Source organism: Nothoprocta perdicaria, unplaced genomic scaffold (genome assembly GCF_003342845.1).
Source record: "Nothoprocta perdicaria isolate Ctin4 unplaced genomic scaffold, notPer1 scaffold_74, whole genome shotgun sequence".
NCBI classification, from domain to species: domain Eukaryota; kingdom Metazoa; phylum Chordata; class Aves; order Tinamiformes; family Tinamidae; genus Nothoprocta; species Nothoprocta perdicaria.
Window position 1 is genome coordinate 926719 of NW_020456021.1, and position 27773 is coordinate 954491.

General features: G+C 36.1%; 1 protein-coding gene across 1 annotated transcript in view; it reads left to right on the plus strand.

Annotated features, from left to right (window-relative positions):
* The window catches only part of COL19A1 (collagen type XIX alpha 1 chain), a 179789-nt gene that overhangs the window by 87856 nt on the left and 64160 nt on the right, over window positions 1-27773 (plus strand). Inside the window, exons 13-15 of the mRNA XM_026051330.1 lie at window positions 6125-6178; window positions 6872-6907; window positions 18604-18657. Coding sequence (XP_025907115.1) covers window positions 6125-6178; window positions 6872-6907; window positions 18604-18657 — 144 coding nt within the window. The remainder of the gene's footprint in view (window positions 1-6124; window positions 6179-6871; window positions 6908-18603; window positions 18658-27773) is intronic.

Below are 27773 nucleotides of genomic sequence, written 5' to 3' on the forward strand. Positions count from 1 at the left end.
CGAGTTTGAGGATTCTGTTTGGAGCACAAGTATAAGGAAATAGTAGGCAGTGACTGAACACCAGAAAACCCTAATTGTGAAGCAGTTTGAAATTTTTGAATGACATTGGCAAGAAAAGACGAATGGCAATATTTAGAAGTACATGAAATATCGACTGAAAATTAGTATTAACTGGAGCTTTTAAAGTACTTTTCTAAAACACTTATCCTAACCTATACCTATTAGTGTTGTACAGATGGCTTTGAAGAGGTTGTTTTAATTTAGGTTGTAAGACAGTTCTGTGGAGATAATGTAGGTTGTCTGTATTATTCAGTAGAGCATTTCCAAGTTTTGTTATACAGTAGAGATTGATTTGATCCGTGATTGGGGTCCATACCCCAATGTGTTGGGTTGTTTACCTTATTTTCAATACTTTAGACATGATGTGTTTTAGGACATTCTAACCTGTGATAAGACTGAGCCAGTTTTTACTGTTATGCAGGGCTGGGAATTTATGTCAAAACCTATGTACAAGTTGGTTTGAAATGTTTTCTGCATCCAGCAATAGAAATAATAGAAGATACTGACCAACACTTTTCCCAAACAGTTCCCTTATAAAATGAAAAATCTATTTTCAACATTATGTGAATCTTACATTATTCATTAACATATATATGATCCCATTCATGTCTGGTATTATGATAAATATCCTGTGTCAGGGTGAGAGGTTAATGGCCTTCTTAGGTATTTTCCAGCTGTGGATATGTAAGTAGCTAATGACAGTTGAGAAAAGGCTGTATTGGTGCTGTTTGTGTTGTAGTTGGTATCAGTCTTCTCATCTCAGTAGTTTGTCTTCAATGAACTGCTCAACAGCATCCTGCTTATTTAGACCCTTGGTCTCACTGATTYTCCAGTCCATGTGGAAATTCTTTAATCAAGTTCTCTGTTTCTAGGCAGTGTAAACCTCATAGCTCTTGAAGGGTTTCCCTGAAAGCTTACTCTTTCTTTATTGAAGTTTCTGGATTGACTGCAAAAGTAACATTGTTAGTCTGCAGCTCACAGTCCTCCTTGAACCTTCTTGGGTTGTCATTCAAATCCCYGTGTCTAGATTGCAAACTTTTTATCACAGTGATTGGAAGCCCCTTGGTCTCAGCTGGAGAGGTGTCTGCTCATTAAGCCTTTTGTGCTTTATAAATCCCTGTGTAGGATTTTAAACTCAGGTGAACATCACAGCATCAAGATAAAAGCAATGGACGAGTCTGCAAAAAAAATCTAGTTTTACAGAAGCAGACATCTTTAAATTACAAGATGTTTTGCCCATGCTGTGTAAGTACTCATATATATTTCTCTTTTAATAGAACCTCTGTAGAGGTACAGGAATATTCACAAATGAGACTTACTTCATTCAAATTGCTTTTGTCATTGAGCTGGCAGATTAGATGATATTGCCGCAGGCTAGATGTCTAAATAGCCACATAGTGTAGTTTTTGAAATAGTACAGGCATATGATATATGGATTGCAAACACAAGCATCAAGCTATGAACCTACTGTTCATCTTCTGTAGCTTTTGCTAGTGGAGTAGTAGTAGTGGTTTGTGGATCAACTTGTCATAAAAGAATTGTAGTTAAGACTACTTGACTTAGGGGAAAAAGTTGTTCAGTTACATTTTCTTCCAAAATCTTTGGCTGTTCTAATTTTATCCAAATGACTGAAACCATAGAAACTGAAAAACTGTTCAGTTATTTGGCTCCAGTAATACCTGGCATTTCTTTTGAATGAATAAAATGTTTTCCAAGTTAGTAAAGAACATATTCATCAAATCACTAAGTAAAGTTATTTTTCTTTGCCATGGAACTCGAAAGCATAGTATGCTTCATATGAGACAGTCTTTAGTTTTAAAGGGAAAATGTACATAGTAAAACTATTGCCTTCTATGCCAATAGGTGGTAAGTTACCGATTATAAATCTCATCATTTGAGCAATTCATGAAATCAAGACCAATTTTAGAATTTTAAAGCATAGGGGTTTTTTTTAACTCAAGTTCTTTTCATAGTGCAATTGGCTTTGTAGGTTGGCTAAGACCCAGTAAACTAGTGTTGGAAAAGAACATAATGAAAGATTTGTCAAAAAAATGGCTTGTCAGCCAATATGACAACTTCTCCTTTAGATTGCTTCCACCAGAAGAAATACATGGTTGTATGATAGGTCAGGGGAGAATTTAGATTTTCTGTCTGATGCAATTATAGTAAACCTCTTGATGGCAGGTGTCTGAATGTTGCAGAAAGAGTAAAATCATACTGATGAGGAAAGGAAGAAGTGATGCTGTTAGAGGTACCTTACAGATGTCCCCTTCTATAGGGGTTCAGGGTGCACACTGTATCCCCTCATCCTCCCCATGGAGAATGTGTTATGTCCTTCCCATTCACAGCAAACAGACAGACACTGCTCAAAAAGGTGATTTATTGTCCTGATTCAAGCTGTGGTGATGAGGTGGTTAGGTCTGGCCTGTTTCATGCATATGTAAGTCACCTCAATTTAAGTTTGTTTGCCTTACAGAGAGCTCAAGCTGTAGTCCTGTCGTGGAATGAGTGGTGGGGGTGAGTGAGTGACAAAATGCACTTCACCCGTATGAAAGAAATAATAATAGGGTTTATTGATATGGACAATGATTTCACGAGATTCTGTGGCAAGGTCACTTATTATTCACTGCATGGAGGTTCAAGATAATACACACTTATCTTGGGATACCCTCCTGTTGAGTCACCAGGTTCAGATTGGACCCCCTTGCTTTCCAAGCTCCTTCTGAGAGGAGTCTGGGTGCAGCTGCATCCAATCCAAGTCCCAGACCTGGTCAGCAGTTTATGACTAAGGGATTCTGTGCACAGTTGCAAAGTGAAGTTTAAAGAGAGCGCGCTATATTCACTTACCACCAATCTGTTGTTGAAATGCATCTCTCARCCTCGAGGAGTAACCTTGAGAGGCGTCCCTGCCCAAGGGGAKATCCTGATGTGCAGCCCGCTGCCATGCCAGGAGAGTTCAAGGGGCTCTTGGGCTGTCCACGTATTTTTAGGATAAGATGACTGACTTATAGTCATTCTTTCACATCAAATGGCGTGCCTAGTGTATTAGCCTTTTCTCCCCATCAGGATGCAGCCTTCAGGACTGTTATGTTGATGTCTGAGTGAGAGAAGAAATCAGGAAAGCGCCTACCAGGATCAGATAAGTCGCTGGTGGTAAACAGCTGAATAGGGCTACGTGTGAAAGATCAGGTTGAGCTGGGAAAAGAACTGGGAAAAAGCTGGGAAAAGAATCTGTCGCAAGTCCTTACATAGGAGGAAAAGGTACCAGTTGAAGGCCATAAATAAAGAAGTAAAATGAGTTCCTAAACTCACAAATGTGTATTACTGTGTTGCCCCATAAAAGCTAGAGTTAGATATGGTTGGAAATCCCTAATTCATCTACACTTTGCTATGAAACCTGCTTGAGTTTTCATTCAGGTCYTGAAATTCTAACAAACCTGATAACAGACTCCGTGGATCAATGTAAGTTAGTCTGTTGTTTTCAAAACTCATGTCTTTATCTCCTAAAGAACTGCTGAAAATGATGAATTTAAATGAATAATTTAAAGGCTCACCTAAAATCGTCCAATCTGTGTCTGTTGAAATAACCACATCGATTTTGTAGCATCCTGTTCTGGTCTCTGCCAGAGACAGGATACTGTACTGTGTTGTACTGGAAGGGACAACAAATTTGACTTAGCAGAGGCATTCTCATTACTTACGTAATTTCAGAAGCAGCCAACAGCGACTAAACCTCTGATCAGCTTTAGAAGGGTGGCTGTAGGGAAGCGCAGGGATAATATAGTGCCAGATGTGTTTTTCCAGGCATTCACAATGTCTGGAACATGTTAATATAATTACAATTTTAAAAGATAAATAGTATCTAGAAGAACAAGATGTACTTCTAGTGGGTTAACTTTTTGAAGGATTTCTATTTTTCTGGTATTACTTCTCTACTCTTAGAGATGTACTGTGAATCAAAGCTAATTCAAGTATTATAGGATAAATACATTGTCAAAAATATTTCTGGGTTTTATAAAATCCTGCTTCTAATACAGTAAAGTTTATTGTCAAATACGTAGTTTCTCCTTTTCCTTTTTATGTGAGTTTGACCTCTGTGGTCATCACCTCTATAGCAGCAGTCAAACTATATACCTCACTGTGGTGGGATACAGGAAGACTACTAAAATCTATAAACATACCAATTAGAGAAAAATGAAGCTCACTCTGATAGTGCGTGGCTTGGGTTCCATATCTTCTGTCTGCACCTGTCCTTTCTATTCTTCTGTGCTGTTCTTTTTGTTTGTTTGTTTCTTTTACTTCTTTCTCTTTTTTTGTTTTTTTTTTTTTCTTTTCTGTAAATATACAGTCACAGGACTGAAACTCAAACTATTGTACTGCTGATTCTCTCACGTTGCTGATTCTGAACACCATCTAGTAACATGGCTTGTAACATAGAAACTCGAGATACCTGAAAAATGCCTGAAATTGCTTTTCAGTTTATGGAGTGTTAGTGTTTTATGTACACTTTCATAAGGAAGTAAAAAGTAAAATGTAGTAAATGGGGACAGCATTAAAACTAAGTTATAAATATGCAAATTTTAAAGGAAAGTAGGTTTTGGCTTGTTTTTGGGTCCATCTGCCTTTTACATCTTTTTAAGTTCAAACAGCAAAACTACTTCTGATTTAACTCTTACATTTTTGGCAAGCTTAATAAAGGACAAATCAAAGCTAAATCAGAGGTATTTACAACAACCACAAATTTAAGCCAAAGTGGGTACTTAAAATGCTCATATAGTTCTAAATGATGTTCCTTCCAGATGGTGAATTAATGTAATTTTAGCAGGAAGTGAAGTTGCACAAATACGCAGTATTTAGAACACTCACTGATTTAATGTTTCTGTACCCACCAAGGCACAGATGTTGCTTATCATTTTAGTGCCAGTTGTCTCTATCTTTCCAATTACTGCAAATGGAGGAGCGCAGTTTGCAAGAAGAGAAAGGGGGCTGGGAGGAACTTGAGTTAGTAAATCCTCCTTCAAATTCAGCCAATCTTCTTTATCTTCAGCCCACCTCACCTGCACAATAGTAGCCACGGTGGCTTGTTTGGGGAGTATCTCTTTATGCCTTAGTGCTTTAGTGCCTATCTTGGCTCTCGGTTGGTGTCAGAGTAAAATGTTTTAACCTGTAGAGCAATCTTTGACTTCCATTCTGTCCTTACTCTCTTTTGTCATGTCTCTAAAGCAGTGATTTGGGGAATACGTAGGACAGATCTTTTGGCTTAAACAAAAAGTAGCTCCTGGTAGGTAGCTTCAGCATCAGAGCTAAGCTCATTGCTTAGTGCAGAATATCCTGATCATACTGCATGTGTTTACAAACCTCCTCCTTTTGCATGTATTTCTCAGCAAGGAGAAAACAGCAGGGATCATTTGGTATTGATGAGGGCATTTCTTTTTTTGAGTGCTTGTGGGTGGAATTGCTGAATTGTGGAATTGATGCATTCTTAATGTAGGAAAAACCCTGCTTCTCTGCTGAAGGCAGAACTGGGGAAGGAGGTGTGAAGGCCTTGATTACTTCTAATTCCCTTTTCAAACACTGGTGCAAATCAGTGGGTTGGAGGAGGTGGCAGCTGCTGTGAGCTCTGCCCTGTTGAAAATTCACCAGCTCAGCACTGGTAACTGCAACACACAATCCATTACATTCCCTGTCCACTTCTCCATGGTTCAACATAGTTTAAGAGAACGTAGCATTGGACTAGCATGTTTTTTTTCACCCCAGGTGACCATGCAAGACCCCCACCTAGTAGAACTGCAAAAGAACTTTCCATTTCTCTGTGCTGCTTGGCAGAATAGCACACAAGATTAGATGCTTCACTTCATAGGTTCAATTATGTGTTGAAGATCCATATGGTCTTGGATAGATGTTTCTCTGCTCRCAGAATAATGGAAAAATAGTTATGATACAATAGTACATATGCYATACTAATATTTAAAGACTTGGTTGGTATAGGCTAACTCTCAGCAGCACAGAATTTTGTCCATCGATTTTCTTAATTGACAACAAATATATATTCTTCTTTGCACAGGGACTAAAAGGTGACCCTGGTGATCCTGGTGTGGCTGGTCCTAAAGGAGAAAAGGTACTTACTGCCCATAAAGAGGCTGCATATATGAGTGTGTGTGACAGATCTTCAGTACTTGCACATTGCCCTAATGACATGTGTGTGAGGAACACCTACTGCTGACATTTGTCTGCTTTAAGGATTGAGGAATATAAATACAAGAGAGCTGTAAATTTAGAGGGCAAGTGCTGCTATCACCACAGAAGGGAAGGAATCTTCTTTTCAGAGGTATTCAGAACAGGACTGCAATGTACATGTTTTAAACTGCTTTCTACGTACTCTGGTTCATTCCCATTGACTGAGCCTGAARGTCTCACAGCAAGACTCAAACCTCAATTATGTAATTCTGTGAACATTTACATATTCAGGTGTCTTTACATTTGTGAACAGTTGCACTAACTTCAGTGGCCATTTTATGCATGAAAGCTGCAGCTTATAATTAAACATATGCAAATACCTTTGCAGAATTGCTTTTTTAAATTGTGATTAATATGTGAAGAAGTCTGCCTTTTTCTTCTGTTTCAYCTGTGGTGAATATGTGTTTTACATTTATGCCGTTATTGAAAAAATACTACATATTTTCGTAATTAGAGCATGCAACTGATGGCTATACTGAATTTACTTGTGGTTTATATCTTCTTAAATGCACAAAGATTAAAAATGCATGTCTAGAAGGACTGCTAATTTTTCTGTCCTCTTTTTTTTCACCAGGGAGATACAGGTCCTCCAGGACCAACTGCCTTAAGTGTAAGTATCCATAAAAAAAAAGAAAAGAAAGGAAAATGTGGCAGCTTTTACTTCTTTGCAATGCCAATGCTTTTATTATTGAATAAAAGGGCCAAGTCTCTCTCTTTAAAATGTCTCTACGTTTTCAAAATTAATGAGATTCAGGGGAAAGAAAGAAATACATAAGTATACCCGAGGGGAAAACATATTTTAAATATGTTTCCCATTAAACACTATCAGGAATAGTCTTTTTTATTCTTCATATAGATCACATAGACCATCTAAAGTGTGAGAATTCCCTTGGTGCTTTTCCTGAAAACATACTTCTGTGAAAGCTTGTAGTACTAATTCATGTTTTGAATATATTTCAAAAATATTGTATATTCTCCTCCAATCCTGGTTCTCTAAGCAAACACAGTGGTAATATGGTATATACTTAATATGAAAGGTGAGAAAGCTGCTCACTTAAAAATTGAGTAGATCGGATCAGACTAGTGGGAGGGGAGTTCACAGGCTTTCTGTAGCTGAGCTCCATGCCATAATGCTTGTAGACAGACTTGAGGAGTTCTGCGTAGGCTAGTCTTGAAGTCACAGGTTTTGATTTTCCCAACCTCTTACAGCTGGTGAGTGCTTCATGTGATTAAGTGTTTATATTACCATATTGTCTTTTGAGTTATATCTGATTTAAYGGTAACTCTTGCTGTTTTTATCATCGTCATCTTATGAAGGCAGATGGCTTTTTTATTAGTTACCATTATTATAGTTTTAATAGGTATTGTTAGTTGTCATAACAGTTCCACTTCACCCTCAATATTGGATACAGGTTTGACTGTGATAAAGTAATAAAACAGGAATTTATAAAGAAAAAGACATGTGCCTATCTTTTATCTCCATTAAAAAAAAAAAAAAAAAAAAGTTAAAAAGAAGTTGGTGACCAGAAAGCATTTTTCAGTCTCTGTGTATCAGACTTGGGAAATTTTGCTAATTTTGATATAAATTCACTTAGTCATATTCTTTCTTGTATTCTGCCGAAGAATAGGTGAGTTCATACATGATTAGTTGTCTTCCTAGAATCAAAATCAGATGTACTGAGCATGGATCAAAGACATTTTCTTTATGAGGATTTGAAACCTGTGCACCGCAAAGAAAATCTGGATAATTTCTTGGCCTGTGTATTTGCTGTAAATAGATATTGCCATATAGATGGTAGAGGGTGGATTTAATTTACTTGCAATAATCTCAAGTACCCCAAGCCTAAGACAAAAGCTCCCTGAAACTCTCTAGGGTAAGATATGTTTTATAAAAGTGGTAAGACCTATCTGAATCAAAGTAATTTTATCCACAGAATAAAATGAAARGGCCTCCCAGTAAGGTGAAAGCAATTGAGAATGATGCAAAATACCATGAAAGAAATGAAAAGAAACATAACTCCTCATTCCCAAGCTCTACCTCCACTGCATGACCAGTTCCTCCCCAGGATTCACCACTTATGAACTAATTCAATTTATATTGGCTATGTAATCCTGTGATATTTTCATAAGAACAATAGTTCCTATTCATACTCCTGTTGATTATTCTGTACTTTTTCATTTTCTTTGTTGCCAAAGATATCCATCAGCTCTAACAAATACTGAAGGATTTAACCACAAGTCCTTTACATAAAAATAACTTCTATTCTAAGATTCCAAAATTAAGTGAACGTAGTTTTTTGTACTCTGTTTGAGATTAGGAAATCCAAACATCCAGTATCTTGATTTCCAAGTGATGAACTAGTAGTGTCCCAAGATTGGTGTCTATTGCTAAAGTTCATGCCTTACTGAAGATAAACAGGGCCAATTATACATTTAACATCTCTTTAGCATACAATAGAAATACATGTTGAAACCATTAATGRTAAGGTATATTTATTAAACAGCTCTTGATAAGGTATATTTATTAAACAGCACTTGATTCTAGGACTGTTACTGCAATAGATTGTTGAGGGTAGATCATGTTTCAAATAGATTCTTACAGTGATCTTGAAGGGATCACTGAGATAGAAGTATGATGGTTTTGAAGATAAGACACAAGAAAAAGAGTGGAAGATATCTATTTTCCATGTGTTATAGATCACAGTACTATCCCTTTAAGTATTTCTTGTGTAAATGGCAGAATAATGACTAGATCTATTCTCAGAGCAGCACCTGGTTATGTTAGGCCTTTGATCTGATCTGATTGTATATTGTTGCATTGTTTTCAGTGCTATTGCGGGCACTTGGCTTTTCTAAAACTCATATTCAAAGGTTGGCATCTCCAGCACTGAAAATCAGAAGCTGCTGAATTAAATTAACTGAATATGCTCTTTCTTTAGCTTAGATGATACACATTAGTAAACAGGACTGTCAAATATTGAAATTTCTTTGATTATAAAAAAATACGAATATTTCAGATCAATTGATTCAGGCACAGAAAGATGGTACTGCATTGGTACAGCCACCGATGGTTGTCTTCACAGTTTTTAAAAGGAAGCATTTAAATTTTGCAAAAAAAGATGTGAATCGTACTGAAACATGTGGCTGTTAACTGAGGGAAGAGACAAGCAGGAGGGTGAATTTGAATTTGAAGACAGATTACAGTGCAATGGGAATATGCGGCCCAGCAGGATGTCTCTCTCTCTCTGCCACTGTAAATAGTCATGCATTTCTGTTGGATAGAACTAAAAGAATACGAATTACATGAATGATGGTGGTTAGGGGAAAATCTGATCTTCATAGTTTATTTATTTGTGTGACTTCTGTGTCATCATGACTTTTATGGTATGTAAGTGTAAAGGCTGGATATCTTATCTTGCCATAAATTAATAATAGGTCAGATAATATTACAACTAATATGTCACTGAATGAGAACTAATTATGTCAGGACCATTCATGTTGTTACAGCCAAAAAGTGACATCAGTGTTTCAGTTATGAGCCTGTTTAAATCAAGATTTTTAAAATCTTCTATTTATTTGGGGCTCATGCATAATGTCATAAATTTATCCTATACTTGGAATCATTTTTAATTTGTCCCAGTGAGAAAATTATTCTCTTTTCTTTTTATAGAAACACGAAACAAATTATTATGCTGGGAAGGGAGAGAAGCAAAAATAATGATGCACTAACACACGAATGACACACATTAGAGCTAACTCCAAAATAACTTGATACTGCTTTCCAGGKTTGGGGAGGGAGGGAATATTTAAAGAGATGTGCTTGTGCCTGTATGGGAAAACTGGTCACTACCTTCTTGTCATGAGACAGGAGGAAAATGATACCATTACTAAACTCTGCTGGCCTGTGCTGCTCTTCCACTCATTTCTATAGAACTTATACACCAGTGAAATAAACTGGGGAAGGTCMAGCATTTATGTTGGTCCCAATATAATCTAGTGCTGTGCAGCTGTAGGCTTAGTGAGATGATGAAAATTTCAGCTTGTTCATTAGGCCAAGGCTCCTGGTTCCCCAGTAGTATTTTGGAAATGGATATTCCCGCATAGGCACATTGGGCCTTTCCACCTACGAGTCCACATGCGGGATAAGGGGTRGCAGTGAGAGCTGGAAGCCAGGGAGTTATCCCCAGGCACCATCCATCCTGTAGTTCTGTCCTCCTCACCAGGGCAATGAACATGACAAAGCCTCTGCAGAAAGTCACTGACAGCTGTTGGTGGTCCCCAAGTCCACTGAGAGTTGTCCACAGGTCATCTACAGAAGCATCTAGCAGTAAACAGCAGGAACTCTTCTTCTTCACTTGTTCTTGCTAATGGTTCCTGTGAAAATCTAAAGGGTGTCAATGAATCACGTGCCTAACATGATTCAGAAACTGCTGAGACAGAGTAAATCTGTGCTGCTCAGAAACGTAGCAGTGCTCTCTGGACTCCAACTTCTAACAGAACTAAAATCAGAAGAGAGTGAAGTTATTGATAGTTAGAAAGTTATAGATAGATATTTATAGATAGATATTTATAGCTAGATAGAAGTTATAGGTAGATAGAAATCTACCTGTGTTTTAGAAAGTGTTCAACTGACGGAAACAGCCAGTATAGTGAATAAGGGATATTCACGTGGTATGTATGACAGAACCCATGAATTCCCTGCCACTGTAACAAACTGTTAGGTGAATGAGCACCTGCCAAACTATATAAAAGGGGAAATAATGCTACTGCTTTGGGAGATATGGAAATGATTTAATCTGTTTGAAATGCAAATTTCATAGTTTGGAAATGCTTTGTTCTGTCAAAACTTAAGTGCTCTGAATAACCTTGTCCAGTTTGATACAGTTTAAGAGAACATCTCCACCAGAATCCTTAAGAATGCTCCTTTCATAAAATTTTTTGCTTGAAGCAATAGCAAAGTCAGAAAGGAATTGTTGGATAGGTACCTGACCATATGCTTCAGAAGTTAACAGCACTGGAATTAGAATTTGCAGCCCATGTGTTTCTTTAAAGCAGATATGGAAAATTCTGTTAATATAATATCATCTTCCCAAAGTGATGAAATCAGAGGGGATAAAAAAGGAACTGCATTGTAATGCAAAATACCGTATGTTGCAAAAAAAATACGAAAAAATATAAGGTCGTTGTAGAATCCTGTTGAAGTTGGAAATCACAAGAGAGTTTTAAGAATATTCATTTAGCTCATGCATTATTCATGCAAATACATTTCATTCTCTCTAATSATTAACTTTGACATGTATGTACATATCTGAGAACTTTTAATAATGATTTAAAGTTTTTTATATGTTTTTGTGGAGTCGTTTGCACTGCATGGTTGAAGATATATGTTTAGATACATCTTAGAGGAGTAGTCCAAAGTCAAGATTACTACTCATCTTCATTTATGCTGCCTTTCATATTTTTGGTATTTTTACATTCTGGATTACTCTGTAAGCACCAGATCTCTCTTTTTAGTATTTTTCAAATGTGCTATCATACACATTAGGACTATATTTTGAACTCTTTATCGTAATCATATAATTATATCCAATTTATGCAGGAATGTGTTATTTTTAAGTCTTTCAGTGYTTAAGTTTCCAGTTAAATTATTCCTGTTATGAAGGGCCCTTCAGAGAATAAACACTGGGGACTGCACTGTTCCGTTGTGCAATTTTGTCAAAATGTAAGAAGCCTTAATGGGACTTAATGTAAGAAGCCAGCGACTGTTTTCTGAAGTTTCCCAGTTGTCTGAGCTGATTGCTCACTCTCTCTGGCATCCACAGCTTAATCCAGTGCATATCGTGTCCGAAGAGTGACAGGTGAGGGAAGGTAGTGCTGCAATCTCTCTTGTAAAATATATGAAAAGTATTTCTCTTGACACTCGATACGCTGCTTTTAGTTCCTGAGGAAAACGAGTGTCTGTCTGTACGTTCCTGTGAACCTATCCCTTTCGGGAGTTACAAAATACTCATGCAGATGGCACCAAGTGTTTACGCAGCGGCCGAGGCTTAAGGCAGTCACAGGCAGACATACCCAAGACTTGCTTACTAAACAGATAAGTGAAATGTTGGCTCGCAGGTCGGGTTCAGTGGAGCCAAAGGAAGCTCGTGCACAAATACAGCGCAGTGCGGTCTGCGGGAGGAAGCTGCAGAATCAGGTCCCGGCAAGCTCAGTGGTCACTTTTGGCCASTGCCCAGTAAACAGCAGCAGCTCCCCTGGGGTAGTGGCTGTAAGGGCATGTGTAGAGCTGAAACCCTAACTCGTTCTTGGCARTATTGCTCAGAAAAATGCTTTCACAAATTTATCTTATGTAATGCTAATAATTGTAGTGTCATTGCTTGGCATTTAGGCAGAGTTCGGAAGAGATAACATATGCTGTCCGTATGTTTTCTTCTGTTGTAAGGGGTAATGGTATTTCAGAGGCTCTCCCCRAAAAATCAAGCCCCGAATGCATATCTCAACTCAGGCAAATGAGTTCTTTCCTATTAACACTGAAAACTAAGACCTGTCTGGTGGATAGCTTCCGTTACTTAGAAAGGGTAGCCCTGCTAAGAAGTGTCCCAGCTAATATGATCCTCTCATTCCTTTTGCATAATGAGGTAAAGTAAGGAGAGAGGCACGCTAGTTAACTCAAGAAAGTATAAACAGAAAATTATGTTTTCATTCTAAATCTTTTATTTTCATACATATCCCTCCAAGATGAATCTGAATTTTAACTATTTGAGCCTTTTAATGGCAAGTGTATTAATTTAATGAAAATATTGAACAATTATGTTCTTTAGCTCTCATGATATTTAACTGTCATAGGATTTTTTTAATTCTTTCTAAATATGGAGTCAGATCCTTCAAGGTAGCTGTATTATGTGAAATAGATGTTTGAGAATTTTCAGTCCTTTTTTAAGTCTTCTTTATGCAGATAATATTTATGTCTTGCCCTCGCAGGAGATTTATGTTTTTCAATAATTTGTAGTCTGCAAAATTGGCATAAAGGTGATTTATATGTCCTTTTTTAGAAGAATGATTTAAGAAGTTCTCTATACTTTCTTTTATTAAAAGTAGACATGATATAAAGAATCRTTGAACTTAGGTTAAGCTTTTTTTCACTTAGAAAATAAACCTAYGTCTAAAAAGATACTTGATTCATGAAGTCTGAACAGATTTCAAGTTGAGTTATGCAGATATGACCAAACACAGAGAAAAATGAATTTAGTGTATTTTCTATTTTCTTCAGTAATAAATTAACACAAAAATGTTGCTGATTATGTTTTCATGCAATCTGAAATATTTATGGCTAACTGCTGGGTTTTTTTTTCCAGTGAGGCAAATGGGTTGGCAGCAGTTCTGARAGCAGAAGATGAAATCCATTCCACTTGAAAACTTAAGAGCCAAACAGTCTGTTCTAGTAGCAAGAGTCCCCCAAAAAAGAGATCCCCAACCCCAATGTGCCAACCTCATTTACTTCATTGGGGATGTGAGTGGGATTAGATCACATTAGGAAATGCTGAAGATGTATATAAGCAATTGTCAAAAGGTGATGAAAGAAGTAGTTGCCGAATTTGTCTCTCCTAAATGTTAATGTAWCAAATGGACCATTTGTGTGTGAAATCCCTGTGACATTTTTTCCACTTTTAGCAATATTCTGTAACATCAGAGTCTATGGGCTCTGTGGGTTTCTGTGTGCGTAGTGATGGTCAATATTGTGGTTGAAGAGAGGAAAATATGAGAGTCGCATTAAAGATATGTCTTTCCCATCCACTTGGGCTACTTAAAGGRGGACAGTGGGACAGTCACAGAAAAGAGACTGACTTGGAGATATCTGGCAAGGCAAGGCTGTAGTCACCCTTACTTTGAATAAGGTATATTTTGATTTCTTTGCTTGCTAGAGGTAATCCCCAGTCTTAAAAGAATGAAAGCCACAGATTTCCCTGCATTATGGTGGAAACAGGCCAGAGAGAGAAAAATCCTCATTGTRGGCTAGAAGGATGATGAAGAAAATCATGACCTGAACAGTAAAATTTATCTCCTGTTAACAGCCACAGAGAAGTAGATGAGCTTAAGTCATAACTCAACTGCATCTTGATACATCTTGTGTCTTTTCCTGCATCTCTGAGGCCTCCTTGCGTGAGTGCAGCTGCAGCCACCCTGTCCTTGCTTCATGCAGTACTTGGCAGCTGGGGAATGCCCTGGGATTCCTTGGGGCTGCAGCTGTTTTCTGTGGTCCCAGTCTCCTTTAAATCAGTGGCCACTTTTTACCTGATTGTTGGTTTGTGAGATCTTACATTGCTGTGGACTTCACAGAGAGATAACTATACAGCTGGTTCATCTGAAGTGTGCCAGAACTTTTCTTTGCATTGAAAAAATAGGTCAAGCCTCTGCAGTGGGAATCACTCAGCAATCCACTTATGAAAGGAATTCTGCTGTTGATCTCTTCATGCACTGTTTGAGTAGAGATACACCTTTATGTTTATAAACATGTAATTTCACAACTGCTTTGACAAACAGTGTCCGTGACAGCTGAATCTTTTTAAAGTAGCAAGTTATAAAACTCACATAGTCAGGTGGCAAAAAATGACCTGTTCTTGCCCTGCCCCAAGAGATGTTTCTGCATAACTAATTTAGGCTTTGACTTGTCTCRCTAAACTTTATGCACTTTCTCCCTGTGTAGTCATATTTATTCGATAAAAATTGGAGTATTGTGTAAGCCTGAATTTGTAGTGAGGRAAAAAAAAATGGATGAAATAAATTTTATGTATAGGAGATGGAAAAATAATCTGTAGAGGTCTAGAATAAAATATTTTTTGTGCCATTAATGAGACCTTTTGTATTACTGTTAGCATTTGCTTTTTGTATCTAATTTGTATGGGGAAGAAGAGGCTCTTGTGTTTGGAATCTATTTCAACAACACTACCCAACAGTGCATAAAGCAGCTGTCTAGCTGTCTGCTTCAAAAACTATTAGGTTCATTTTGAAGTAACTCTCAGAATACTAAAAATACTTACTTGTGTAATACTTGTTGAATATGCTTTTGGCTTCAGCTGTAAGCTTCCAGAGGAAGTAATATGAATAACAACTTGAAGTAACTTCACTCTTCCACTTCAGCTGTTTTTTTTTTTTAATTGACCAAGAGGTCATGATAAATGCTTCGCTTTTGTTCAGTGTGTTCTTAGGCGTTGATTTTGAACTATTAAATAATGAACCAAGTCTCTACGGTGCCTCTGTGGACAGTTGCTTTCATATAACAAATAATTAAAGTTTTTTTTTTTTTTTTTTTAGTTTTTTTTTTTTTATTATTTCCTTTTGTATTTGTGTGGTCACACAACAGGATTTTAGCCCTTCTGTAGTACATAGCTTCTTAGACATGCCAGCTAGTACACTTTAAACTGATACCTTATGAAACTTAAAGCAGTTTAACTGACTGGGCTGCTAGGTGATATTTCTATCATCTACCTTCCAAACACAGTTCACTTCTTCCATCTCAAGTTTAGTAACTCCCGTAAGATTATACCTTCAGGTACTTGCCAAAAATGTCAACCTAGAGCATATTGTCTTCTAATTTTAGGGTTTTTTCCCCCTAATTTTTAAAGATTAAGATAACTAAGGTGTTCAAAAAGCATGTATCTAATTATTTCATCATAGTACTCATAGTCCTGACATTTTTATGGTGTCATAACTACACAATAAACAGTTTATTTGCTACAGATACTTACAGTGAGAGATGCAAAGTATTTTAAAACCTCACTTGCTTGACTGTAGCATTTTTTTAAATCTACCACTTTTTCCCTATTCCTTAGACATGTTTGAAACGTATTTCTGTTTCGTATTCATCAAGCTTCAGACACATAAGTCCAAGGGATACCAAGTCACATAAGACACATGAGTTCAAAGAAAGATACCAAAGAAAATTATTTTGAGAGGCTTGTCCTCCACCCACTACTCTATAGGCTAAGCAAATAGAGAATCTGATCTTGGAGCTCCAGAGCAAATGTTCCAGAAGTAAAATAGGGAAAAGATGTAGAAGAAGTAGATACTTTGGGCTGCCTTCTTACAAGTGCATACTCTATTTTCATGATGGACTTAGTTCTTTGCCAAATTTTGTAGGAATTTAACTGACAATGTTTTGCATAACTGTTTACAGAGATCATGTTGCTAATTGGTGGTGGTGGTGTTGCTAATTCATTACAATTGCTAATTTATTACAATTTGACAGACCTTTTAGCTAACATAGTTCGTGTTGTCCTATCACTTTTTAAACCAGAGATCTCTCTGAAATTAGTGTGAACTTTTAACTCAGTTTCAATGTCAGGATATGGCTCCTTGAACAGTGTAGTCCTCCCTGCCTAGTTACCAATTGTAAGCAGCTCTCCTCCCTTTCCTTGAAGATAAACCTTCTTATCTGGTTCCTTTTCTTGACAATAATATTGTAGAGAGAAAAGAAAAAGAATAAAAGTCTAGAATAATAAAAAAAAGGCTATTAATTATCATTACTTTGCAGATATATTGTTGTAGAATTCTTATCCCCCTGGAACCTCATTGTACAGATATGTGAGGCTAAGTATTTCCACCCTCATAAAAAAGACATTGAAGTTTCATCTCRTTTTCCTATATCAAATTGTCAGTACAATTGAAATATTAACAAAAYAAATCCCCACCTTTTCCTGAATTCCCAGAATTTTTTATAAAAATAAAATATTGATAATAGTGAGAATTGTTAACAAATTTTCAAACTATCTTGGAGAGAAAAAAAAGAGATTTACAGAGCTCATATTCATATATTGCTTTATAAGCAATGTATAAGACACATAACTGCACTGTAATTAATATATTGCGATTTATTGGACACACCAGGTTTTCATTGTCATATGTATTTTAGGCCCATAAATTTTGGGGAAATTAAGGAAATAAAAAGTATGCAGCAGTTTTGTAACAGATCCTGCATTGTACTGCATTAATATTATATATTGAAGGGAAAAAGAAATATATTCTGTAATGAAATAACATCTGACGTATTCTTCTGATTTCAATAGTTGAAGGTGGAGAAATTCTAAGAAAAACTCTTAAACTGAAAATTATTTACAATTGAAGACAGTTCATTTTTTTGTTAAGTGAAAATGACACTTGAAGGATGTGCTCTTGACACAGTCAAATTAGTTTTTCAAGTTTATCTGGGGAATTAGAGATCAAAAAATTTCTTTTAAGTTCATTTCTTTAAATATGAACATTTTTGTTAAAATGTGATTCTGTTGAGCCTCAGTTTATCCATATTTGGTGCACTAGAGTAAAGATGCATAACTGATTCTAAATAAGGAGCTCACCATTTCACCACATGCATAAGTAGAGCTGAAGTAATAACTGTTGTTAAATAAACCAAAAAATAGTTAATTTTGTCATATCCTAAAAGAGTATGTAACATTACACTGATTTTTTTTTTAGTTATACAAAGCAGAACAGATCTGTATTCTTTGCTGATTATATCAAAGCTCATTTTATACCTTTTATGACTGAAATGGAAATTGGATAGCTTCCCCCAAGTCATTTTAAGAAGTATTTGTATTCCAGGATGACTGATAAAGCAAGAGGGGCATTGTTCTAAGCACAAAGCTGTTACTTGATAGCTTTATGATTACGTTGTATGCTAATCAGACATAGAATTAAAGCCTTGAAGCCTCAGAAARAGTCTCTAATTCCATGACTGGAAGGACAGATCCTGCACTGGTATCAGAAGTAGAGTGTRCATTGAGCTATCCAAAGCTCCGGTGCCTGCTCGTGGGAGAGAGCAAAGAGGGGGGCTCTCTGGGGAGAATGCAGAGACCTGAGTGAGCATAAGGCCTTCTGCTATATTTAGGCCATGAGAGCATGTCCCCTTCATTCCCCCTTTCCCTCCACTGCCTAAATCTGAATTTGAGTTTTAGTGTAAGTTGTCGTTCATTTAATATAGCTTCTCTATTTTCTTAYGGCATCCTAACTTAAGAAGATAAGTAACTGTTCATATAAAGCTGTAGCTTATTGTATTTATAATCTACTTTATTGCTTTTCTAAGTGATTCAGCCTTTATATGGAGGAATGTGGTTAATAATTACTGTTTGCATTTTTTACGGTCTTGAATGTAAYATCACCCCGAAAGAGGTTATTATGGCTAACCTATTTTTATTATTAGAAATAAATGCTTTGTCCTGACATCTGGCTCTTTGGCATAGTCTCACTTGAATAGAATAATGCAGGGTGAAAATAGCATTGAATGCTATATTTGTTTAATGTTTGTATTTTCAGGGTTTGCCAGGATTGGAGGGTCCCCAAGGTCCACCTGGCAAAGAAGGTCAAAGGGTGAGTAAACTCTGTGAACAACTGGTGGGTGTGCTAACTGTCCTTGATGTGTTACTTCTTTCTAAGCACTAATAAAAAATTGAAAGGTAGCAGCTGAGTATGAAACATGCTGACAACAAACTGAGCTTTGACATTTGAGGTTTCTTTTCAGTGGAAGGAGATTTAACGATTTAAACCATCCAAAATGTTTTAATGACTGACAGCACAGATGCAGGTCTTGTCATTTGTTCAATGATTCTGCTGTAATTTTAAATGAAACAATAATAAAATTACTCCAAACTTTTAGATTTATTGCAGGAATAGGCCATACCTTACTATAACCAGGATGTATGAAAATCTGATTTAAGAGTCATTGCTAAAATATTAACAGAAACTAGAACTCCATTTTTTGTTGGAGTTACTACTACATGATTATCAAGACCTGGTATACATGTACAAAGAGAAGAAAAATGATAGGAAATGGAACAGTTGAGAATTATGCTTAAGGCTTGAAATAAACCTTGATTTCTCTAGTTTTAAATGTAATAATTGACTGGTTTCTCTTTGCTCCTTATCCATTTACTTTCACTTACTGAATTTGGTAGTTTTGTAGAAAAAATAATGATATAAAGATATTTATTGTTCCAACACCTCAGGAAATTTTTTTTTCTTGAGATTCCTTACAGTCTGGGAAGATGCTCATACATAAACACTTCAATATTTGTCCAAATTAAATTGACCCCAATGAGAGGTTTTTGATTTTGGTCCCTTAATAATTCTTGGTTAACTTAGGCATTGTGATTTTTAATATCTGAGTTAAATTATCTGTAGGGAAAGCATTTAGTATCATTCATCTCTTATCTTAGTCAACTGAAGTGATTTATGGTCAGTGGAATTATTAAAGACCAGTTTAGTCATTCGAATAATAATAATAATAATAATATTGACATAAGACAAAATAACTAATGGCCTTTAGGCCTAGAAGCTATGTTGTTGTTTCTTTAAACAGTAGCTTGTTGAACTTACAAATTGAAGTTATAAAAATAGTACTAAATTTCATTTAAGTTAAATATTGCTATATGAAAGCTGAGGTTCTTTGAATTTCAAAGTAATGATAGAGAATCCAATTAAACAACAACAGCATAGAAAAGGTATAGCAGAAGTTATGTAGGGAGTATAAACATGAAATTATGGATTTACTGTTAGGACTTTATAATTATTTTGTCTTATTGCTATGCTTTTAAGAGTTATGAAGTACATAAAAGCTGCAAATATCTAATTTTAGAAAGTTTTTCTATGGAGTATTGATTCTGCAAAAATACAGAGGTTTGTGTTTCTCCTTTGGGAAGAAGTCTAAATGTGACCGTGCTTTAGAAACAGGTAGTTCTTTGAATTTCTTAATATTCTGAAGCAAAGACTCTGCATTATTGCGTAATGTTAGATGAAATGCTGGAAAAAATGATTATGGAGATGCCTTTTTTTTTTTTTTTCTATTTTGGAAATTATGGAGTTGATAAATTTATAATGGTAATTTCCTGTTCATACTTAAACTGTTGTATATATGTATAAACAGGAGAGCTGATTGTTTTATAATCTCAGCATTGCACACATTTGCCTTGAGCCAAACAATGGGAACACCAGATTTCAGAATCTCAGCATCTGTCTTTATCTTTCTGTCAATGAAATGGTCACAACAATACTCGTGTTCTTTTTAGATTTTCTACTAGCCGTCACCACCACCAAAGTTTGCAATTTTTATTAGGTTTGCAGTTTTTATTTAGTTTACAGTCTTTATTCAGCTCCCATGGGGATTTACATTTCCAATACATTTAATTACACAATAACATACTGATTCTAACAAGATCTCTGCTCTATTTAATGACAAACAGGGCAGGACACATCTAATGTCTATTTAATATTCTTTTTTACTTAATTATAGAAGTCATGTTCCCCTGTTATACTTGTAGCAGATCATCAGAATCTTAACATTTTATATGAAGTTACCAGTTTTCTCATGGGCTTTTTTTTTTTGAGCCTTCAAGCATGATATTGAGTGTATAACTAGCTGATGATTTTTATACCACATGATATCCAGATCTAAATTTTCTATTACAGATTAAGATTATAACATATTTGAAAAAAAATATATATATATAAATAAAATAAATATATATAAAAGTAAAAAAAAAATGAAAATTTTAAAAATATTCCGTTTGGATGCCTTACTTTGAGAACCCTGATTTTTATATACTTTTCATTTGTATAGTACTTGACATACTCGGAGTTCTAATTTCCACTTACTACAGCAACATTTTCAAGTGTTCTTAAGCACTTTTGAAGATTGGATTTTGAAGATTAATAAGGCACGCAGCCAAGAAATATTAAGTGTCTAAATTAGAAGCCTCCAAACATGTATAAAAGCAGGATCTATGAAACTGGAAAATTAACTATATTAATATTGGTGTGTCAAACTCAAACATGTGGAAAGCTCGTGTTAGAGCTAGTGAGTTAGGTGAGACCATAAAATGAGATAGAAAGGGAAGAAGAAACATCATACTTTAATGTGTTACTAAAGTGGGTTACTATTTTAGTGGGATAAGGATAAAAAATAATGCTTGGTACATTTCTGAGTTCAAAATTATATCAAGCTTGAAAAATTTATTGATCCATATGTGAAATCTATTAACAAGTACAGATTTACAATCTCAATAAAATAATGACTATAGACTTTTATTTCAAGAGCAAAAAAAGATATCAATACATTATTTCAAAACCAGGTAATAGCTTTTGTCTAAGGAATAAGTTATAGATGCAATTGCATCATATCATTTGAGTCAACGTGTGATTATTAAAATCATTGTTGTGTTACTTTCTGTGTCCTGAGGATCTAATACATCATGCTGGAATTTGATCTTGCTTCTCAGTCACTGAGCAGTTTAGATTCTTCTGCTTTTAAATGATGGCACTCAAATAACCTGACAACATTTCTTTTTTTTTTTTTTTTTTTTTTTTTGATATAAGTGTGTGAGATGTCTTGTGTCCATGTTGGTAATTCATATAATTACAGTATTATAACCCATAAAATTATTTTCTGAATTAAAAATAGATAGGTTAATAGTCCAGTATTTACCAGTGTATTGGTTGTGTTTATTTATCTCATCTCCAGTAGTCCTCCGAACTTTCCTTTACTTAATAGAAAGACCAGTGTTCCTCCATGCTCTACCACTAGTGAATTTGTACAAATTTTTGATTTTGTCGTCTTTAGTGAAATGGATTGTTACGCTTGTGTTAAACATGAGGCCTTGCTAAGTAATATTCCCTCTTTAATTTTGGGAAAAATTTAATTCTGAAGTCACTGGTATAAATGGACTAGTAGGGATGGCTACTCATTCCCTCTTGCCCATTCCTGAACAAGAGACACTAGGTCATTCTGTGGAGATTGGGTAGTTTTATAATGTTCCTCCTGTTGGCCTCAGGCACTCAGAGCAGTATATTACTGCTGCAACAACTTGGTACTATTATACAAAGTTGTATGAGGAGCTTCGGAAGGTAATGAGATGTTACCCAGGAAAATCCTTGGTCCTATATTACTATGCAAAAAACACCAAAAGTTTGGGTGCTGATCTAGCATTGCATGGAATTTAAACCACCATGGGCCACTCTTGTCTCTTCTAACTTCTTGCCTAGCAGGACATTGCATTTCTCTCAATACTCCTGCATTGCCACAGGAATTGTGGTTAGCTAAGCATATCTTCTACAGAAGTAGTTTCCACCTGAAAGACATCAGCAAGACAYTTCACCAGGCTTCTCCTCTGTTCTTTCCACTATTTTTTAGTCATTCCCATATTTCAAAATGTGCTTATTATTTTTAACTTGAGCATGTAGCTTCAGCCTCCAGCAACTGGTTTTTGTTATGTCTGTCTGAATAACATTAAAGACATACTTAAAGACTTTTTTTTCTCTCTCTCTCTGTAATCAAATCACCTTTCCATTTATTTTCAAAGAAATTGAACTGAGGTACTTCAGTTTCCCATGTAAGGCATTTTCTTCTGTCCTTATTTTTTTATTACATTACTGTATTTTCCTCAAGTTTCCACTGTTTATAAATAGAGACTGTGTTGAGTTTTCCAGAGTCTGCCTTCACTATGTCAAATACAGTGAAGTGAAAGTTTTATTTCCAAAATTCCAAAGGCATGGGAAATAAATGATTTCTGAAAATGCTATTACTTTTTATATGCAATTTTAATTAGTTCCAAAAATTCTTTTAATGCAGAGCTAAAAATYGACTTCCTTATATCTCCACTGTGAAATTTAAAAGTGGTTCATTTTTGCATTCTGTTTTAATTTAACTAGCTCTAGATTTTTCTCAGTGTAGCTATCAACAACTTTTTTTTATGGGTTAATAGGATTTTTGGAAATGTTTCCTATGTATTTAACTGACTCACTCTCCACCTTGGTGGTTTCCTTGGTTCTAATAATTAATTCAGTTCAAAGGATTTATAAATCTTTCCACAGTACTGCAGCGATATTCCTCAGAGTATATTCCTAGGGAAGTTGCAGGTGTCTTGAAGTAAATATTTTTGAAACAACTTCCTCATTTGCGATTGTTGTGTTTATAACATCAAATATTTCATTTAAGAGGAGGCTATTCTTAGCATTACCTTAGTAATAAATTTAATGCCTCATAAAACTGACAGTCCTTTGAGATATCATATCCAGTGTTTCAACATTGTTCTCACCAAAATTGTGTTTAGAAGGAGCTTGTAAAATTACCTTAAGGAACTTACTTTATATTCATGCTTGATTTTCTGTCTGAGATTACAAGGCTTGCTAGTGAGCACGAATAAAAGTATGACACATTGGAAAATCTTTTTAAATAGATAAATGTTCACTGCATTTGTTGTAATCCTATAGATATAGGCATCGGAGATTTTAAGTTGCAGAAATTTACTTGCTGGCAATGCTATCCATCTTTTAAGGACTTTTTAAATGCTTATTCAATATGTAGAAAGAATAGTACATAGTCTGTCTAGATTATCCTTTTGGCATTTTATAAATACAAAAAAAAAAAAGCAATCTTAATATATTGTAAGACATTCTTTAAATTTAAGTTTATTCAGGTTAAAAATTAAATGTTGAAGTTAATTTGTAGTGTGCTGATTAGCATGATATATCCTTAAGGCTAAGATTAAAAATAGACAGAAGGATTTGTACATTTAAGTCCTGCTGCTGTATTGGGGTTCATTGACTACGGGCTGAATTCCCAGTTGAGGTGACAGGAGAGCTGTGAGATTTCTGTGCCTTAGTGCCAGAACTCCTATTAAGAGCAGCAGTGCAGAATCAGGTGGTTAAATGTCAAATAGATGCACACTCTCCCATAATTACAGCTCCTTCTAACTGTCTGTTACAGTCAGAGAAAAGAGCACAGGGTTAGATGGGTGGTTGCTCTGATTTTTGTGATTGATTCTTATCTTCCTTTTCCAATTACTTTTTGAACTGGCTTACTCTGGCAGGCTTTGCAAGCTGCACGTAAGCAGCAGTGAACACAGAGTCATGAGTACAGACACACGGGGAAAATGGGAAGACTAAGTAAGAGCTTTCCTTTAAGGGGACTAAGCTGCTACATGGGCTTGTCATACAGGTCACAGCCTGAGAGAAGTACCTTGATTGGATTTTTAGAAGAAAAGGAGATATGCCATGCCTTTTTCTCTGGTGTTAATGAAGGAATGTATTTTATGTTATGTGTAGAGATCGGGTCTCTTAATGTGGGTTAGGCCTATTCAAAGAATGTCCATTGGATTAGCTGGCTCAGAAGGCTAAGGCAAAGGAAAGCCCCTGATGTGTATTTGTGTCTTCTGAAATAGTGTGGGCACTGAGGACTGCCAGGCTGCCCAGTGGCAGCTCTGGGCATGTCAAGTAATAATCTTGGAATTACTCGTGCCTAACGAGCTGATGGGGAGTCCAGAGGATTGGATGCTGAGATACGAGTCTTTCCTTTCCACTTTGTTCCCTTTTGGGGGTGTATTTCTCACTCTGCCAATCTGACTTTGGAAGTTTATTGCAGAGAATCCTAGTTTAGCTTGGCAAACAAGTTGACATTAGCCTCATTTATCTTGTTTAGTACCTGAAGTACTTAAGACTTTAAACCCGACTTCCTGCTTTCTCTAGTATATTAGTTCCTGTTTTGAAATATGATGATGTTTCAGAAACTGCTAATTAGTTATTCCCCTTGAAAATCACATAGACATTTTAAGACTTTTTTCCTTCATCCTCATGTGGGTTCTTTAAATTGTTAATTCCCTTTCACAAATATGTCAGAGTTCCTGTGTATAACTCTACTAAAATAATCCCCAAATAACCTGTAGTTTATTATATATACTAAAAGTAGTCTTACTCTTCTGTCCATAGCAATATGTGAATAGATAGGTGCAGTATGATATGGCAGAAAGTTGCAGTATTTCTTTCACTATTTATTAAAGTCTGTGGTAGAGTTCAAAGACCGTAGGCAGAATCAGAGTTCAAATGTATGATAGGATGCACAGAKCCTCTGTCCTAAAGAAATTTCCATCTACTTTGAGGCAAAACTTGTCAACTCTTTTTGATTAGCAAAAGGAGTGAGCTAGAGAGGAATGAAAGTTCAATTGTCTGCATACTTTAGCAAGGCACTCAGCTGGGGGCTGCTGGCTCCTTTATCTTAATTTAACATTTTGTCCTGTTTGACGAAGCAGGTATTATTTGAGTCATTTAGGTGTGTGTGAGGGCTGAAGTTTGTCCAAAGAAGAAGAGGAATGGAGCATATGATTAAATTAGTTTGAAACAGGCATTTCATATCTCARTGGACTGATACAAAAAAATTAATAATATTTAGAGAACTTCTTATCATATTGATATCTAACAAAAATGTATCCAGCAAAAAAGGAATGTCAGCAGCTGTTGAATTTTTATTTTCTTTAGATACTGTTGTAAATAGTCTCAGAAAACTTGTTGGCACCACTTTTTTATTTTAAGTCAGATTAGGTGGTACTKCATTTTTAATTAGTTAAAACTAGAGTATGGCATCTAGGATGTTTATTTTTCTATTTATGTTTTGAGATGTTTTATTTGCCYAGTGAACTCAGATAAATAAAAGTAATTAAATTCACTTTAAATTTAGCATTTGGGGATAATTTGTCACCCAAAATGTGGTCTGGTCAACACTTTTTTTTTGTTGTTTATTGTAATCTGCACACTTCTGCTTGCAAAGGAGCAAGAGGGTAGGGCTTTTGTGGCCTCCTGGGCCAGCTGACTGCTCCAGACCCTGCAGTACCATGAGGAGCACAGGCGATACCCACCTCTGAAAAGGAGTCTGGATCTGCGGCTCCCAGCTAAACACACTCTGTGAACTACGAAGGGCTTGAAGATTTCCTTCCTTCCTTCCTTCCTTCCTTCCTTCCTTCCTTCCTTCCTTCCTTCCTTCCTTCCTTCCTTCCTTCCTTCCTTCCTTCCTTCCGTTCTTCTAGAAAAAGCAGATGCTTCATTTCAGAAAAACATTTTACTTATTTTTCAAAGTCTATTATGATTGCTGCACTGGCCATACTATAGTTGTTTCTTAAAGCTGGGTAGCTAAATTGGGCTAATGGAGAAAAGGATTAMTATCCCCTATGTTATCTAAATATTGCAAAATAGTTCAATACAAAATGTTCATGTTTGTGAAAGAATGTTTGTGGTTATGAATCAGTAAAGAAAATTATTTTTCTAGTTCTACATTGGCCAAAAATGTAGAAGAAAAATGAAGACTCTATGATAGAAACACATTATAGAAACATATAACTTGAATTCTTAGACTTTTCCCTGATGGTGGTATTTTCATTAACTTTTGCTCCTCTAAGTGTACGGATTTGTGTGTGATTATTGTACATCTTTTCTTATACATATGGAATGTACTATAATGTCTAATAATGCACTGGTTGAATAAAAGATAGGGAAAGTGCTTACTTTATGTCTCACTGGGTAAATGTTCAAGTGGTTAATCAATGACAGAGCAAAAAAAAAATACACAGAAATATTTTTGTTTTGCTTCTGATTTCCAGAAAGTTCACCATCTACTCAGTTTTCACTTTGCAAAATGTCATAAATCACATCATAGCTCATCTTGTAAAGGAAAAAAATCGCCTTCCAAGCATGTTCCRTGTTTTCCTGTGTAATTAACACCTCGTTCGCAGTTGTGTCTGCCCGTCAAAGCCCTGCCCTCTTTCCCTTGACACTTCCTTGATACTTTGTTTAGACTGTTGTGATTTTAAGTGTCATCCTCAGTATACTTTAAATAAATCCAAACAGGAAAAGGAAGATGTTTCAATAAGTCARCAGCACGGCTCTTGATAACTCATGGGCACTATTTAAAAAGTATGAAACAATTTGTATTTTTTTATTATTTAGTAAATATCAGGCTCCTGATATTGTGCCTAATCTAAGTTTACTACTTTTCAAAAAATCTGGAGGCTTTGCTCTCCACCTTGGTTTCTGGATTGCAGATCAGTCCAAAGAGGCACATCTCAACTTGGGGAATTATAATCTAAGTAGGAATTTGGCATGAAGAACTAAGGCCCAAAGCAGTGTATCCTGAAGTTTCACAAGTGTTTATTTTGGCAGCACTGCTGGCCAGCAGCAGACCCTCTTTCCTCATGTCTCTCCCAGTGCAGTTACGCAGCAAACTGAACAGAGGAACCCATCAAAAATAAAAGCAACTTTTCTTCCCCAGGGATTATCCCTAACTCCAGGTGCTTTCCTGCTGGGGCTGACCACAGGCAACATGGATAGCATGGATTTGTGCCATGAGGGGCGTGCCATGGCCAAGCATGAGGGCCTGCTCTGAGGGGCAGCGTGGCCTTGACGCAAGCCTAGGCCTTGGGCCACGCGGGCTGCCTCTGAAAGCTTGGCCTGTGCTGCTCCACTTGTAGCTCTGCATGTTCAGCAACCAATGGGATTAAACAGCTCAGCACATAACATGTGTCTCAGCTAGTTAAGACCCAGGAATTTGGCACTCCAAATATGCTGAGTTGTTTATTTATTTATTTTTTTGTGTGGCCCTTAAAACATACATGTGGACAAAACATGCCACTGTGGACCTTCCCAAAGTGGTGGAAGGGCTTAAGGGCTTC